Here is an 18731-nt window from a genome sequence, read left to right as displayed (position 1 = left end):
TCCCTCTACACTGTCCCCATCAAACACTCCCAGGACAGGTACAGCACGGGGTTAGGTACAGAGTCAAGCTCCCTCTACACTGTCCCCTATCAAACACTCCCAGGACAGGTACAGCACGGGGTTAGATACAGAGTAAAGCTCCCTCTACACTGTCCCCACCAAACACTCACAGGACAGGTACAGCACGGGGTTAGATACAGAGTGAAGCTCCCTCTACACTGTCCCCCATCAAACACTCCCGGGACAGGTACAGCACGGGGTTAGATACAGAGTAAAGCTCCCTCTACACTGTCCCCATCAAACACTCCCAGGACAGGTACAGCACGGGGTTAGGTACAGAGTCAAGCTCCCTCTACACTGTCCCCATCAAACACTCCCAGGACAGGTACAACACGGGGTTAGATACAGAGTAAAGCTTGCTCTATACTCTCTCCAAACACTTGCAGGACAGTTACAGCATGGTATTAGATATAGAGCAAAGCTCCCTCTACACTGAGCACATTAAACACTCCCAGAACAGGTACGGAGCGGGGTTAGATACAGAGTTAAACATTCCCGGGTTTGTTATGTATTTGGAGGGTACATCATGTGGATTGCCGAGTTTTGACTCCACACTTTTCTCTCTGTTGTTCTCCTCTTGGTCTGATGTGTCAAACGGCACTTTGCATTTTGAGCACATCCATTGGTGCTCCAGTAGTGAATTGGGTTGATGCTGCTCATGTGTCTGTGACAGGAGTAAACATCTCCCCAGCAGAGCATTGTTGTTTCAATCTCTGATTCAGAGCCAGCTCTTCATTCCTGCAGAGAGCTGTGCTGTACTCTCTCTGCCTCCAGCTGCTTGGTGTTGTGTGTACTGTGTCCCAGCACAGGCCCTTCCTCAGCATCTTCTCTGATTCACACTGGGCTGCCGCTGCTCGCTCTGCCTTCTGGACAATGATTGATTGTGTCTCTCTGTCTCTCCCTCCTTCTCTCCCCCTGTCCCTCACCCCCTCTCTGGCCCACCTCCCTCACCCCACCTCACTCCCTCCCTTTTGCCACTCTCTCCCCCCCAGACTGTTTCACTGCGAAGGTTGACCTAGCTTTCCTCATTGATGGCTCAGGCAGTATTTTACCCGATGACTTCACGCGAATGAAGGACTTCGTAATGACAATGCTGCGTCGCTTCAAACTTCGGAATGTCCAGGTAGAAAGCCGTCCGTCTCCCCCGAGCTGCGTCCGTCTCCCCCGGGCAGCGTCCGTCTCCCCCGGGCAGCGTCCGTCTCCCCCGGGCAGCGTCCGTCTCCCCCGGGCAGCGTCCGTCTCCCCCGGGCAGCGTCCGTCTCCCCCGAGCTGCGTCCGTCTCCCCCGGGCAGCGCCGTCTCCCCCGGGCAGCGTCCGTCTCCCCCGGGCAGCGTCATGTATCTCCCTGTGAGTGATGGGGGAGAGTGGGATTAGACTGGGTGGGATATTAAAGGGTGCAGGGAATGATGGAGGAGAATGGGATTAGACTGGGTGGGATATTAAACGGTGCAGGGAGTGATAGAGGAGAGTGGGATTAGACTGGGTGGGATATTAAATGGTGCGGGTAGTGAGGGAGAAGAGTGGGATTAGACTGGGTGGGATATTAAAGGGTGTGGGAAATGAGGGAGAGAGTGGGATTGGACTGAGTGGAATGCCAGGCAATTCTGGATTTGGTGATGTGTAATGAGGCAGACTTGATTAGGGAACTTAAGATGAAGGAACCCTTAGGGAGCAGTGACTGCAGTATGATAGAATTTGCCCTGCAGTTTGAGAGGGAGAAGCAGGAATCAGATGTAACGGTATGGCAATTAAATAAAGGTAACTACAAAGAGATGAGCGGGGAGCAGGCCAGAGTTGACTGGAAAGGGAGCCCAGGAGGGAAGACTGTGGAACAGCAATGGCAAGAGTTTTTGGGGGTTATTGGGGAGGCACAACAGAAATTCATCCCAAGGAGGAGGAAACATGCTAAGGGGAGGACGAGGTATCCATGGCTGACAAGGGAAGTCAAGGACAGCATAAAAGCAAAAGAAAAAGCAGACAAAGTGACGAGGATTAGTGGGAAGTCAGAGGATTGGGAAGCCTTTAAAAGTGAGCAGAGGACAACTAAAAAAGCAATAAGGGGGGAGAAGATGAAATGAGTGTAAGCTCGCTGGTAATATAAAAGAAGACAGGAAATTATTTTTCAATATATAAAAAATAAAAGAGAGGCAAAGCTGGACATCGGACCGCTGGAAACTGAGGCTGGAGAATAATAGGAAACAGAGCAATGGCAGAGGAACTGAATCGTTACTTTGCATCAGTCTTCACGGTGGAAGACACCAGTGGGATGCCAGAGCTCCAGGAGAATCAGGGGCACAGGTGAGTGCAGTGGCCATCACTGAGGAGGAGGTTCTGGGGAAACTGAAAGGTCTGAAGGTGGACGGACGACACCACCCAGGGTTCTAAAAGAGATAGCTGAGGAAATTGTGGAGGCATTGGTGGTGATTTTTCAGCGATCACTGGAGGCAGGGAGGATAAGCACAGTAAGAAGTCTCACAACACCAGGTTAAAGTCCAACAGGTTTATTTGGTAGCAAATACCATAAGCTTTCGGAGCGCTGCCCCTTCGTCAGAGAGGGTACCAGAGGACTGGAAAGTAGCTAATGTAACACCGCTGTTTAAGATGGGAGGGAGGCAGCAGATGGGAAATTATAGGCTGGTTAACCTGACTTCAGTCATTGAAAAGATTTTAGAATCCATTATTAAAGATGAGACCGCGGAGTACCTGGAAGTGCACAATAAAATAGGACTGAGCCAGCACAACCTTGTCAATGGGAAGTTCGTGTCTGACAAATCTGTTAGAGTTCATTGAGGAGGTAGGATATATGCGCATTTAGAACTGAATAATCTCATTAGCGATAGACAGCATGGTTTTGTACGAGGGAGGTCATGCCTCACAAATTTGCTTGAGTTTTTGGAGGAGGTGACAAAAATGATTGACGAGGGAAGGGCCGTGGATGTCGTCTACATGGATTTTAGTAAAGCGCTTGACAAGGTCCCTCATGGCAGGCTGGTGCAAAAGGTTAAATCTCACGGGATAAAAGGTGAGCTAGCTAGATGGGTGGAGAACTGGCTTAGCCATAGAAGACAGAGGGTAGCAGTGGAGGGGTCTTTTTCCGGTTGGAGGTCTGTGACTAGTGGTGTTCCGCAGGGCTCTGTACTGGGACCTCTGCTGTTTGTGATATATATAAATGATTTGGAGGAAGATGTAGCTGGTGTGATCAGTAAGTTTGCGGACGACACGAAGATTGCTGGAGTTGCGGATAGTGATGAACATTGTCAGAGAATACAGCAGGGTATAGATAGGCTGGAACATTGGGCGGAGAAATGGCAGATGGAATTTAATCCAGATAAATGCGAAGTGATGCATTTCGGTAGATCTAATGCAGGGGGGAGCTATACAATAAATGGCAGAACCATCAGGAGTATAGACACACAGAGGGACCTGGGTGTACAAGTCCACCGACCCTGAAAGGTGGCAGCACAGGTGGAGAGGGTGGTGAAGAAGGCATATGGCATGCTTGCCTTTATTGGACGCGGCATAGAATATAAAAGTTGGCATATGATGTTGCAGCTGTATAGAACGAAGGTTAAGCCACATTTGGAATACTGCGTCCAGTTCTGGTCGCCACACTACCAGAAGGACGTGGAGGCTTTGGAGAGAGTACAGAGAAGGTTTACCAGGATGTTGCCTGGTATGGAGGGTCTTAGCTATGAGGAGAAATTAGGTAAACTGGAAAGACTGAGGATGAGGGGCGACCTAATAGAGGTGTATAAAATTATGAAGGGCATAGATAGGGTGAACAGTGGGAAGCTTTTTCCCAGGTCGGAGGTGACGAACACAAGGGGTCACGGGTTCAATGTGAGGGGGGCAAGGTTCAACACAGATGTCAGGGGGACGTATTTTACACAGAGGGTGGTGGGGGCCTGGAATGCGCTGCCAAGCAAGGTGATTGAGGCAGACACGCTGGGATCGTTTAAGACTTAGCTAGATAACCACATGAACAGACTGGGAATAGAGGGATACAAAAGAATGGTCGGCACGGTAGCACAGTGGTTAGCACTGCTGCTTCACAGCTCCAGGGACCTGGGTTCAATTCCCGGCTTGGGTCACTGTCTGTGTGGAGTTTGCACATTCTCCTCGTGTCTGCGTGGGTTTCCTCCGGGTGCTCCGGTTTCCTCCCACAGTCCAAAGATGTGCAGGTTAGGTTGATTGGCTGTGCTAAAATTGCCCCTTAGTGTCCTGAGATGTGTAGGTTAGAGGGATTAGCGGGTAAATATGTAGGGATAAGGGGGTCGGGCCGGGGTGGGATTGTGGTCAGTGCAGACTCGATGGGCCAAATGGCCTCTTTCTGCACTGTAGGGCTTCTGTGTATTCTATGTAATGGTCTAGTGGGCACATGAGTGGCGCGGGCTTGGAGGGCTGAAGGGCCTGTTCCTGTGCTGTATTGTTCTTTGTTCTTTGTTGTTCTTGGAGGTAACAAGGAAGTTAGACAAAGGAGAACCAGTGGACATAATTTATTTAGATTTCCAGAAGGCCTTTGACAAGGTGCCGCATAGGAGACTGTTAAGAGCCCATGGTGTTAATGGCAAGATCCTGGCATGGATAGAGGATTGGCTGACTGGCAGAAGGCAGAGAGTGGGGATAAAGAGGTCTTTTTCAGGATGGCAGTTGGTGACCTGTGCTGTGCCTCAGGGGTCAGTGCTGGGACCACAACTTTTCACAATATACATTAACGATTTGGAGGAAGGAACTGAAGGCACAGTTGCTAAGTTTGCAGACGATACAAAGATATGGAGAGGGACAGGTAGTATTGAGGAAGCAGGGGGGCTGCAGAAGGACTTGGACAGGTTAGGACAGTGGGCAAAGAAGTGGCAGATGGAATACAATGTGGAAAAGTGTGAGGTTATGCACTTTGGAAGGAGGAGTGGAGGCATCGACTATTTTCTAAATGGGGAAGTGCTCAGGAAATCAGAAGCACAAAGGAACTTGAGAGTGCTTGTTCAGGATTCTCTTAAGGTTAACGTGCAGGTTCAGTCGGCAGTTAGGAAGGAAAATGCAATGTTAGCATTCATGTCGAGAGAGCTCGAATACAAGAGAGGGATGTACTTCTGGGGCTGTATAAGGCTCTGGGCAGACCCCATTTGGAGTATTGTGAGCAGTTTTGGGCCTCGTATCGAAGGAAGAATGTGCTGGCCTTGGAAAGGGTCCAGAGAAGGTTCACAAGAATGATCCTTGGAATGAAGAGCTTGTTGTATGAGGAATGGTTAAGGACTCTGGGTCTATATTCGTTGGAGTTTAGAAGGATGAGGGGGGGGGGGGGATCTGCGAGGCCTGGATAGCGTGGGTGTGGAAAGGATGTTTCCACTAGTAGGAAGAACTAGAACCAGAGGGCACAACCTCCAGGCTAAAGGACGATCCTTTAAAACAGAGATGAGGAGGAATTTCTTCAGCCATAGAGTGGCGAATCTGTCGAACTCTTTGCCGCAGGAGACTGTGGAGGCCAGGTCATTGAGTGTCTTCAAGATGGAGATAGTGTCGTAAGGTAAAGATACCTCTGAGTCTATTCGTCGGTCAAAATACTTTGGTTCATTTGCACAATTGTGGGATACCGTCCGATGCCTAACATGGCCTCAGATGTCTCAGCAAATACAGGCTAAACACATACATTTATACCCCACCTTGCAAGTACGCAGTTTCCCAGGTCTCACAGGTTCCCAGGCAGTTGCACATCTTCCTGTGTGAACCTTGCTGCCTTGGCGTTTTCTTCACGGTTATCCCGTGAGTGTTGTTGTTCTCTGTGAGCACAGGTGGGGTATCTTACTAACGTACAAAGTTACAGTCTTTGCACAAACAAGTTAATTGGCATACAACAGTTTATATACGTTCGTAGGTACTTGTATAATGTATATCGGTACAGGTTATGATGAATATATATGAAGGTATCATTATACATCACAAAAGGCCTAGATATAGGCTTCCATTGTTACATAGCAATACATAATTAAAGAATACAAAATGGCGGGTTAGTCACATTCTTGAACAGAAAAACATACAACAGTTGTGCTCTTATCTGTTCTGGATACATGAGCATGAAAACACCCTAACGTAAACATGGGTTCTACAGTATTTCTCACACAAGCTCTAAATATCACAGAGGTCACTGTGACACTTCGAGTATTGAAGTTCATTAACCCATTCCCGACTTCAAGCGGTTCTTGATTAATAAAGGCACAGGGGTTATGGGAAAAAGGCAGGAGAATGGGAATGAAAAAAGTATCAGCCATGATTGAATGGCGGAGCGGACTCGATGGACTGAGTGGCCTAATTCTGCTCCTATGTCTTATGTCATATATTTAAGGGTGCGGGGAGTGAAGGGGAGCGTAGGATTAGACTGGGTGGGATATTAATGGGTGCAGGGAGTGAGGGGTGGGATATTAAAGAGCGAGGGGGAGGGTGGGATTAGACCGGGTGAGTTATTAAAGGGTGTGGGGAGTGAGGGCGAAAGTGGGATTAGATGGGAAGGGATATTCAAGGGTGAGGGGGAGAGTGGGATTAGACTGGATGGAATATTAAAGGGCGCGGGGAGAGTGTGATTCGACTCGGTGGGATATTAAAGGGTGTGGGGAGTGAGGGGGAGAGTGGGATTAGACTGTGTAGGATATTAAAGGGTGCGGGGAGAGTGAGATTCGACTGCAAGGGATATAAAAGGGTGCATGGAGTGAGGGGGGAGAGTGGGATTAGACTGGGTGGGATATTGAAGGTGCGGGGAATGAGTGGGAGAGTGGGATTAGACTGGGAGTGTTATTAAAGGGTGCAGGGAGCGAGGGGGAAAGTGGGTTTAGACTGGGAGTTTAATCCGGACAAATGTGAGGTAATGCATTTTGGAAGGTCTAATACAAATAGGAAATATATAGTAAATGGCAGAACCCTTGAGAGTATTGATAGGGAAATGGATCTGGGTGTACAGGTACACAGGTCACTGAAAGTGGCAATGCAGGTGGAGAAGGTAGTCAAGAAGGCATACGGCATGCTTGCCTTCATCGGCCGGGGCATTGAGTTTAAAAATTGGCAAGTCATGTTGCAGCTTTATAGAACCTTAGTTAGGCCGCACTTGGAATATAGTGTTCAATTCTGGTCGCCACAGTACCAGAAGGATGTGGAGACTTTGGAGAGGGTACAGAAAAGATTTACCAGGATGTTGCCTGGTATGGAGGGCATTAGCTATGAGAAGAGGTTGGAGACGCTTGGTTTGTTTTCACTGCAACAACGGAGGTTGAAGGGAAGTCTACAAGATTATGAGAGGTATGGACAGAGTGGATCGTCAGAAGCTTTTACCCAGGGTGGAAGAGTCAATTACTAGGGGACATAGGTTTAAGGTGCGAGGGGCAAGGTTTGAAGGAGATGTACAAGGCAGATTTTTTACACAGAGGGTGGTGGGTACCTGGAACATGTTGCCGGGGGAGGTAGTGGAAGCGGATACAATAATGGCTTTTAAGGGGCGTCTTGACAAGTACATGAATAGGATGGGAATAGAGGGATATGATCCCCGGAAGGGTAGGGGGTTTTAGTTAAGTCGGGCAGCATGGACGGTGCAGGCTTGGAGGGCCGAAGGGCCTGTTCCTGTGCTGTAATTTTCTTTGTTCTTTGGGAGGGATATTAAAGGGTTCGGGGAGTGAGGGGGAGAGTGGGATTAGACTGGATGGAATATTAAAGCGTGATGGGGAGAGTGGGATTAGACTGGGTGTGATATTAAAGGGTGCAGGGAGTGAGGGGGAGAGTGGGATTAGACTGGATGGAATATTAAAGCGTGATGGGGAGAGTGGGATTAGACTGGGTGGGATATTAAAGGGTGAGGAGGAGAATGGGATTTGACTGGGTGGGATATTAAAGGGTGCGGGGAGTGAGGGGGAGAGTGGGATTAGACTGGATGGGATATGAAAGGGTGCGTGGAGTGAGGGGGAGAGTGTGATTAGACTGGGTGGGATATGAAAGGGTGCGTGGAGTGAGGGGGAGAGTGGGATTAGACTGGATGGGATATGAAAGGGTGCGTGGAGTGAGGGGGAGAGTGGGATTAGACTGGGTGGGATATTAAAGGGTTCGGGGAGTGAGGGGGAGAGTGGGATTAGACTGGGTGGGATATGAAAAGGTGCAGGGAGTGAGGGGGAGAGTGGGATTAGACTGGGTGGGATATTAAAGGGTTCGGGGAGTGAGGGGGAGAGTGGGATTAGACTGGGTGTGATATTAAAGGGTTCGGGGAGTGAAGGTGAGAGTGGGATTAGACTGGGTGGGATATTAAAGGGTTCGGGGAGTGAAGGTGAGAGTGGGGTTTAGACTGGGTGGGATATGAAAAGGTGCAGGGAGTGAGGGGGAGAGTGGGATTAGACTGGGTGGGATATTAAAGAGTGAAGGGAGTGAGGAGGAAGAGTGGTATTAGACTGGGCGTGATATTAAAGCGTGACGGGGAGAGTGGGATTAGACTGGATGTGATATTCAAGGGCTCGGGGAATGAAGGTGAGAGTGGGATTAGACCGGATATTAATGGATACGGGGAATGAGGGGGAGAGTGGGATTTGATTGGGTGGGATATTAAAGGGTGTGGGGAGTGAGGGGAAGAGTGGGATTAGACTGGATGGGATATTAAAGTGTGCCCTGAGTGAGGGGGAGAGTGGGATTAGACTGGGTGGGATATTAAAGTGTGCCCTGAGTGAGGGGGAGAGTGAGATTAGACTGGGTGGGATATTAAAGGGTGCAGGGAGTGAAGTGGTGAGCAGGATTAGACTGCGGGGAATATTAAAGGGAGTGAACAGGGAAAATATATCGCTTTCTTTTGACACATACATCTCAGAGCACTGTCTCCTGGTGGATAAACAATGGATGCAAAATGGGTGATTTACAATGGAGACATGAATAGGATGCAAGCTAGATACATAACTTTGAGAAATACATACAGGGTATCCAAAGCTTGAGTACCCTGGATATCTATGGATATTGTTGAGAAAATAAGGAAGAAAACAAGAGGCATTTGATGCTTGCCAGAAAAATAATAGCAATAGAAATCCAGGAGATTATTTCAAATATCATTTAAAATTTTACCGTTATTGGAAAGACATTGATAAATTGGAAAGAATGCAGAGAAGATTGACGAGGAGGTTGCCAGGACTCGTGGGCCTGAATTATAGGGAGCGGTTGGCCAAGCCAGGACTTTATTCCGTGGAATGTCGGAGAATGAGTGGTGACCTTATTGTAGTGTATAAAATCATGAGGGGCACAGGATGAACACAGATAGTCTTTTTCCAGGGTAGGGGAATTGAAAATTAGAGGGCATAAGTTTAAGGTGAGAGGGGAAAGATTTAAAAGGGACCTGAGCGTCAACTTCTTCATGCAGAGGGTGGTGCGGATATGGAATGAGCTGCCAGAGAAAGTGGTTGAGGCAGGTTCAATCGCAACATTTAAAAAGCATTTGGATAAGTACATGGTTGGGAAAGGATGAGAGGGATATGGGCCAAACGCGGGTAGTTGGGACTGGCTGGGAGGGCACCATGGTCGGCATGGACCAGTTGGGCCAAAGGGCCCGTTTCTGTGCTGTGTTCCTCTATGATTCTATGGTCAGGATTTTACAGCCTCACTCATTCCGAAACCGTACAATCAGCCCGAGGTCAAGGAACCTTGCCATGGTCTGCTCCTCGCCTACTCTGGAGTGTGGGGGGAAACCGGATCACCCGGAGGAAACCCACACAGACACGGGGAGAATGTGCAATCTCCATACACACAGTAAAATTCCGGTCTATGACTCGATACAGGAGAGTGGTTGAGGCTGGAATAAGGAAGGTTAAGAGGAAGCATGAGGAAAGGGTGGCATTCTGCACTAATACAAATAGTAACATGTTCTTCAAACATATTCATGACAAAAGATTATTGAAGGGCAGAATGGGGCCCACAAGGGACAGGCAGGGTAAACTGCTCACTGAAGCAGAGGGTATGGCAGAGATAGTAAAATCAGCGGCATGGTAGCACAGTGGTTAGCACTGCTGCTTCACAGCTCCAGGGACCTGGGTTCGATTCCCGGCTTGGGTCACTGTCTGTGTGGAGTTTGCACATTCTCCTCGTGTCTGCATGGGTTTCCTCCGGGTGCTCCGGTTTCCTCCCACAGTCCAAAGATGTGCGGGTTAGGTTGATTGGCCAGGTTAAAAATTGCCCTTAGTGTCCTGAGATGCGTAGGTTGGAGGGATTAGTGGGTAGATATGGGGGTAGGGGCTGGGTGGGATTGTGGTCGGTGCAGACTCGATGGGCCAAATGGCCTCTTTCTGTACTGTCGGGTTTCTATGATTTCTATGATGATTTCTATAGTAAATCAGTACCGTGCTTCTGTCTTTACCAAATTAAACAATGCGACAATGGCCCAGTTGAAAATGGGGGTGCTGAGTAACTGAGCAGTATCATGATAGATAAAGAAGAGGTGCTAAAAAGACTGGCAGCACTCTCAGTAGAGAAGTAACTCATGCCCTCACGACTTGCACCCTAGATTGCTGAGAGAGGCAAGGAAGTAAATTCCAGAGCCATTGACAGAAATTTTCCTGGCCTCTCTGAACACAGGATTAGTACCAGGGGATTGGAGGATTGCAAATGTAATGCTGTTTTTCAAGAAAGGGGCAAAGGAAAATCCAAGAAGCTACAGACCTGTCAGCTTGACATCAGTAGTGAGAAAATGGATGGAGGCCATTGTATGGAATAAGATAAGTATAAACTACACAGAAGCCAGAGGGTGGTTGTCGAGAGTTGTTTTTCAAACTGGAGGCCTGTGACCAGCGGTGTGCCTCAGGGATCAGTTCTGGGTCCACTGTTATTTGTCATTTATATCAATGATTTGGATGAGAATATAGGGGCATGGTTAGTAAGTTTGCAGATGACACCAAGATTGGTGGCATGGTGGACAGTGAACATAGAACATTACAGCGCAGTACAGGCCCTTCGGCCCTCAATGTTGCGCCGACCAGTGGAACCAATCTAAAGCCCCTCTAATCTACACTATTCCAATATCATCCATATGTTTATCCAATAACCACTTGAATGCTCTTAATATTGACGAGTCCACTACTGCTGCAGGCAGGGCATTCCACGCCCTTACTACTCTCTGAGTAAAGAACCTACCTCTAACATCTGTCCTATATCTCTCACCCCTCAATTTAAAGCTATGTCCCCTTGTGCTAGCCATCACCATCCGAGGAAAAAGGCTCTCACTATCCACCCTATCTAATCCTCTGATCATCTTGTATGCCTCTCTTAAGTCACCTCTTAACCTTCTTCTCTCTAACGAAAACAACCTCAAGCCCCTCAGCCTTTCCTCATACGATTTTCCCACCATACCAGGCAAAATCCTGGTAAATCTCCTCTGCACCCTTTCCAACACTTCCACATCTTTCCTATAATACGGCGACCAGAACTGTACACAATACTCCAAATGCGGCCGCACCAGAGTTTTGTACAGTTGCAGCATGACCTCCTGGCTCCAAAACTCAATCCCTCTCCCAATAAAAGCTAACACACCGTATGCCTTCTTAACGTACCCTATCAACCTGGGTGCCAACTTTCAGGGATCTATGCACATGGACACGCAGATCCCTCTGTTCATCCACACTACCAAGTATCTTACCATTAGCCCAGTACTCTGTATTCCTGTTACTCCTTCCAAAGTGAATCACCTCACACTTTTCCGCATTAAACTCCATTTGCCACCTCTCAGCCCAGCTCTGCAGCTTATCTATGTCCCTCTGTAACCTGCCACTTCCCTCCGCACTGTCTATAACTCCACCGACTTTAGAGTCATCCGCAAATTTACTAATCCATCCTTCCACGCCCTCATCCAGGTCATTAGTAAAAATGACAAACAGCAGTGGCCCCAAAACAGATCCTTGCGGTACACCACTAGTGAGGAAGGTTATCTCCAATTGCAGTGGGACCTTGATCAATTGGGCCAGTGGGCTGATGAATGGCAGATGGAGTTTAATTTAGACAAATGCGAGGTAATTAATTTTGGTAGATTGAACCAGGGCAGGACTTACTCAGTTAATGGTAGGGCACTGGGGAGAGTTACAGAACAAAGAGATCTAGGGGTACGTGTTCATAGCTCCTTGAAAGTGGAGTCACAGGTGGACAGAGTGGTGAAGAAGGCATTCGGCATGCTTGGTTTCATCGGTCAGAATATTGAATACAGGAGTTGGGACGTCTTGTTGAAGTTGTACAAGACATTGGTAAGGCCACACTTGGAATACTGTGTGCAATTCTGGTCACCCTATTATAGAAAGGATATTATTAAACTAGAAAGAGTGCAGAAAAGATTTATTAGGATGCTACCGGGACTTGATGGATTGAGTTATAAGGAGAGGCTGAATAGACTGGGACTTTTTTCTCTGGAGCATAGGAGGCTGAGGGGTGACCTTATAGAGGTCTATAAAATAATGAGGGGCATAGACAAGGTAGATAGTCAATATCTTTTCCCAAAGGTAGGGGCGTCTAAAACTAGAGGGCATAGGTTTAAGGTGAGAGGGGAGAGATACAAAAGTGTCCAGAGGGGCAATGTTTTCACACAGAGGGTGGTGAATGTCTAGAACGAGCTGCCAGAGGTAGTAGTAGAGGCGGGTACAATTTTGTCTTTTAAAAAGCATTTAGATAGTTACATGGATACGATGGGTATAGAGGGATATGGGCCAAATGTGGGCAATTGGGATTAGTTTAGGGGTTTTAAAAAAAAAGGGCGGCATGGACAAGTTGGGCCGAAAGGCCTGTTTCCATGCTGTAAACCTCTATGACTCTAAGAGAAAAATAAGTTCATACTGAACAGTCAACATGGTTTTGTCAAGGACAGGTCATGTCTGACCAATTTAATTGAGTTCTTTGAAGAGGTGACATAGGCAGTGGATGAGGGGAGTGCCGTCATTGTTGTATATTTGGACTTTCAGGAAGCATTTGATATGGTGCCACATGGCAGGTTAGTGAGCAAATTAGAAACGTTTGAGATTGATGGGTCCTTGGCAGCATGGATTAGAAGTTGGCTGAAAGATAGGAAACAGAGGGTAGGTATAGATGTGCATGTGTCACGGTGGCACAGTGGTTACCACTGCTGCCTCACAGCGCCAGGCACCCGGGTTCAATTCCGGCTTCGGGTCACTGTCTGTGTGGAGATTGCCTGTTCTCTCCGGGTGCTCTGGTTTCCTCCCACAGTCCAAAAATATTTAGATTAGGTTGATTGGCCATGTTAAATTGTCCCTTAGTGTCAGGGAGATTTGCAGGATAAATAGATGGGGTTACAGAGATACGGCCTGGGTAGGATTGTTGTCGGCGTCGGCTTGATGGCTGAACGGCCTCTTTCTGCACTGTAGGGATTCAATGATTCTCAGACTGGAGACAAGTTGAAAATATTGTTCCCCAGGGATCAGTGTTGGGACGCTTGCTTTTTCAGATTTATATAAATAATTTAGAGATGAGTGTTGAGGTAAAAAATAGTTAATTGTGTGGATGATGTTGAGAGACTTCATAGGGACATTGACAAGTTGGCCAAATGGGCAGACCTCTGGCAGATGGATTTTAGTGCAGCAAAATGGGAGATAATACATTTTTGTGGAAGAAACATGCGGAGACAATCCAGGCTCAATGGTACAACTTTGAGGCAAGTACAGGAGCAGAGGCACCGCGGGGTTCAAGTACAACCATCTCTGAAGATGGCTACGTAAGTTGAAACAGTCATTAAGAAGGCTTATCGGATCCTTGGGTTGATAAATAGAGAAACAGAGTATAAAAGCAAGGAAGTGATGCTACACCTTGTCAGTGTTGAGGGTGGTGAGGTATTGGGGAAGGTATCAAGGTCACGGGTGGGTACTGGTAGATAGGAAGGTGGGTTGAAGTGTGTCTACTTCAATGCAAGGAGCATCCGGAACAAAGTAGATGAACTTGGTGCGTGGATTGGTACTATGGGACTACGATGTTGTGGCCATTACGGAGACGTGGGTAGAACAAGGACAGGAATGGTTGTTGGATGTTCCGGGGTATAGATGTTTCAGTAACTGTAGGGAAGCTGGTAAAAGAGGTGGAGGAGTGGCATTGTTAATCAAGGATAGTCTAACGGCTGCGGAAAGGCACTTCGAGGGGGATCTGCACACTGAGGTAATATGGGTTGAAGTTAGAAATAGGAAAGGAGTGGTCACGTTGTTAGGAGTTTACTATAGGCCCCCAAATAGTAATAGAGATGTGGAGGAAGAAATTTCTAAGCAGATAATGGATATGTGTGGGGGTCACAGGGTAGTTGTCATGGGGGATTTTAACTTTCCAAATATTGATTGGAACCTTGGTAGGTCAAATAGTTCGGATGGGGCAATTTTTGTGCAGTGTGTGCAGGAGGGTTTCCTGACACAATATGTGGATAGGCCAACAAGAGGTGAGGCCACATTGGATTTGGTACTGGGAAATGAATCGGGCCAAGTGTTAGATTTGGTTGTGGGAGAGCACTTTGGAGATAGTGACCACAATTCATTGTCTTTTGTTATTGCAATGGAGAGGGATAGGGCCGTACGGCAGGGCAAGGTTTACAATTGGGGGAGAGGTAATTATGATGCGATTAGGCAAGAATTAGGGGGCATAAGATGGGAACAGAAACTGTCAGGGAAAGGCACTAATGAAAAGTGGAACTTTTTCAAGGAACAAATACTGGGTGTCCTTGATAGGTATGTCCCTGTCAGGCAGGGAGGAAATGGCCGAGTGAGGGAACCATGGTTCACGAAAGAGGTGGAATGTCTTGTGAAAAGGAAGAGGGAAGCTTATGTAGGGATCAGGAAACAAGGTTCAGATGGCTCGATTGAGGGTTACAAGTTAGCAAGGAATGAGCTGAAAAAGGGGCTTGGGAGAGCTAGGAGGGGGCATGAGACATCCTTGGCGGGTCGGATCAAGGAAAACCCCAAGGCTTTTTACTCTTATGTGAGGAATAAAAGAATGACCAGGGTGAGGTTAGGGCCGGTCAAGGACAGTAGTGTATGGAGTCAGTAGAGATAGGCGAGGTGTATGGAGTCAGTAGAGATAGGCGAGGTGATGAATGAATACTTTTCTTCAGTGTTCACCAAGGAGAGGGGCCATGTTTTTGAGGAAGAGAAGGTGTTACAGGCTAATAGGCTGGAGGAAATAGTTGTTAGGAGGGAGGATGTACTGGCAGTTTTGAAGAAACTGAAGGTCGATAAGTCCCCTGGGCCTGATGAAATATATCCTCGGATTCTTTGGGAGGCAAGGGATGAGATAGCAAAGCCTTTGGCTTTGATCTTTGGGTCCTCACTGTCCACGGGGATGGTGCCAGAGGACTGGAGAGTGGCGAATGTTGTTCCTCTGTTTAAGAAAGGGAATAGAAATGACCCTGGTAATTATAGACCGGTTAGTCTTACTTCGGTGGTTGGTAAATTGATGGAAAAGGTCCTTAGGGATGGGATTTACGACCATTTAGAAAGATGCGGATTAATCCGGGATAGTCAGCACGGATTCGTGAAGGGCAAGTCATGCCTCACAAATTTGATAGAATTTTTTGAGGAGGTAACTAAGTGTGTTGATGACGGTAGGGCAGTTGATGTCATATACATGGATTTTAGTAAGGCGTTTGATAAGGTCCCCCATGGTCGGCTTATGATGAAAGTAAGGAGGTGTGGGATGGAGGGAAAGTTGGCAGATTGGATAGGTAATTGGCTATCTGATCGAAGACAGAGGGTGGTGGTGGAAAATTTTCGGACTGGAGGCAGGTTGCTAACTGAGTGCCACAGGGATCAGTGCTTGGTCCTCTGCTCTTTGTGATTTTTATTAATGACTTAGAGGAGGGGGCTGAAGGGTGAATCAGTAAATTTGCTGATGACACCAAGATTGATGGAGTAGTGGATGAGGTGGAGGGCTGTTGTAGGCTGCAGAGACATAGATAGGATGCAAAGCTGGGCTGAAAAATGGCAAATGGAGTTTAACCCTGATAAATGTGAGGTGATTCATTTTGGTCGGACTAATTTAAATGTGGATTACAGGGTCAAAGGTAGAGTTCTGAAGACTGTGGAGGAACAGAGAGATCTTGGGGTCCATATCCACAGATCTCTAAAGGTTGCCACTCAAGTGGATAGAGCTGTGAAGAAGGCCTATCGTATGTTAGCTTTTATTAACAGGGGGTTTGAGTTTAAGAGCCGTGGAGTTATGCTGCAACTGTACAGGACCTTGGTGAGACCACATTTGGAATATTGTGTGCAGTTCTGGTCACCTCACTATAAGAAGGATGTGGAAACGCTGGAAAGAGTGAGGAGGAGATTTACCAGGATGCTGCCTGGTTTGGAGGGTAGGTCTTATGAGGAAAGGTTGAGGGAGCTAGGGCTGTTCTCTCTGGAGCGGAGGAGGCTGAGGGGAGACTTAATAGAGGTTTATAAAATGATGAAGGGGATAGATAGAGTGTACGTTCAAAGACTATTTCCTCGGGTGGATGGAGCTATTACAAGGGGGCATAACTATAGGGTTCATGATGGGAGATATAGGAAGGATATCAGAGGTAGGCTCTTTACACAGAGAGTGGTTGGGGTGTGGAATGGACTGCCTGCAGTGATAGTGGAGTCAGACACTTTAGGAACATTTAAGCGGTTATTGGATAGGCACATGGAGCACACCAGGATGATAGGGAGTGGGATAGCTTGATCCTGGTTTCAGATAAAGCTCGGCACAACATCGTGGGCCGAAGGGCCTGTTCTGTGCTGTACTGTTCTATGTTCTACACCTCTACAATGATTGGTCAGCCCACATTTGGAGTCTTGTGTTTAGTTCTGGGCACCTTATAAACGGAAGGATGTTAAAGCCCGGGAGAGTGTGCAAAGGAGATTTTCTCGAATGATTCCAGGAATGTGGAATTTTAGATACAAAGAAAGATTGGATCAGGAATTGGCTAGCTGTAAGAAAACAGAGGGTGGTGGTTGATGGGAAATATTCATCCTGGAGTTCAGTTACTAGTGGTGTACCGCAAGGATCTGTTTTGGGGCCACTGCTGTTTGTCATTTTTATAAATGACCTGGATGAGGGCGTAGAAGGATGGACTGGTAAATTTGCGGATGACACTAAAGTCGGTGATGTTGTAGACAGTGCGGAGGGAAGTGGCAGGTTACAGAGGGACATAGATAAGCTGCAGAGCTGGGCTGAGAGGTGGCAAATGGAGTTTAATGCGGAAAAGTGTGAGGTGATTCACTTTGGAAGGAGTAACAGGAATACAGAGTACTGGGCTAATGGTAAGATACTTGGTAGTGTGGATGAACAGAGGGATCTGGGTGTCCATGTGCATAGATCCCTAAAAGTTGGCACCCAGGTTGATAGGGTTGTTAAGAAGGCATACGGTGTGTTCGCTTTTATTGGTAGAGGGATTGAGTTTCGAAGCCCGGAGGTCATGCTGCAACTGTACAAAACTCTGGTGCGGCCAGACTTGGAGTATTGCGTACAGTTCTGTTCGCTGCATTATAGGAAAGATGTGGAAGTGTTGGAAAGGGTGCAGAGGAGATTTACCAGGATGTTGCCTGGTATGGTGGGAAGATCGTATAAGGAAAGGCTGAGGGACTTGAGGTTGTTTTCGTTAGAGAGAAGAAGGTTAAGAGGTGACTTAATAGAGGCATACAAGATGATCAGAGGATTAGATAGGGTGGATAGTGAGAGCCTTTTTCATCAGATGATGATGGCTAGCACGAGGGGACATAGCTTTAAATTGAGGGGTGAGAGATATAGGACAGATGTTAGAGGTAGGTTCTTTACTCAGAGAGTAGTAAGGGCGTGGAATGCCCTGCCTGCAGCAGTAGTGGACTCGTCAATATTAAGAGCATTCAAGTGGTTATTGGATAAACATATGGATGATATTGGAATAGTGTAGATTCGAGGGGCTTTAGATTGGTTTCATTGGTCGGCACAACATTGAGGGCCGAAGGGCCTGTACTGCGCTGTAATGTTCTATGTTCTATCCCAGGCAGCATCCTGGTGAATCTTCTCTGCATGTCCTGCAGTGCCATCACATCCTTCGTATAATATGGTGACCAGAACTGCACGTAGTACTCCACCTGTGGCCTCACCAAAGTTCGATACAACTCCAACATGGCTTCCCTGCTTTTGTAATCTATGTAAGAAGTCTCACAACACCAGGTTAAAGTCCAACAGGTTTATTTGGTAGCAAATACCATAAGCTTTCGGAGCACAGCTCCTTCGTCAGATGGAGTGGATATCTTGTAATCTATGCCTTGATTGATAAAGGCATATAGTTCCATATGCCTTTCTGACCACCCAACTAACATGTCCTTCAGAGCCTTCAGAGATCTGTGGACAAACACGTCAAAGCCCTCCCTTTGTTCCACAGAACCTCCTCGTGTCATGATGTTCATTGAATACTTCCTTGTCAAATTACTCCTTCCAAAGTGTATCACCTCACACCTTTTGGGGTTAATTCCATCTCCTACTTATCTGCCCATTTGACCTTCCCATCTACATCTTCTTGTAGCCCAAGACACTCCACCTCACTGTAAACCACCCAATCTTTGTCTCATCCGCAAACTTCCTAATCCTACCCCCCACATAGTCATCTATGTTGTTTATATAAATGATGAATAATAAGGGACCCAGCACGGGTACGCCACTGGACACTGGCTTCCAGTCACTAAAGCAGCCTTCTG

At 47.3% G+C, this 18731-nt stretch overlaps 1 protein-coding gene across 1 annotated transcript in view; it reads left to right on the top strand.

Annotated features, from left to right (window-relative positions):
• Positions 1-1397, top strand: part of LOC144487766 (integrin alpha-M-like) — a gene marked incomplete at its 3' end in the record, with an annotated part of 85681 nt that extends 84284 nt beyond the window's left edge. Inside the window, exon 6 of the mRNA XM_078205844.1 lies at positions 1053-1397. Coding sequence (XP_078061970.1) covers positions 1053-1397 — 345 coding nt within the window. The remainder of the gene's footprint in view (positions 1-1052) is intronic.
• Between the last annotated feature and the right edge of the window lie 17334 nt (positions 1398-18731).

This window comes from Mustelus asterias, unplaced genomic scaffold (genome assembly GCF_964213995.1).
Source record: "Mustelus asterias unplaced genomic scaffold, sMusAst1.hap1.1 HAP1_SCAFFOLD_1026, whole genome shotgun sequence".
Classification (NCBI taxonomy): Eukaryota; Metazoa; Chordata; class Chondrichthyes; order Carcharhiniformes; family Triakidae; genus Mustelus; species Mustelus asterias.
The sequence above is the reverse complement of the archived record's forward strand: the minus strand, read 5'-3'. Positions and strand labels throughout refer to the sequence as shown.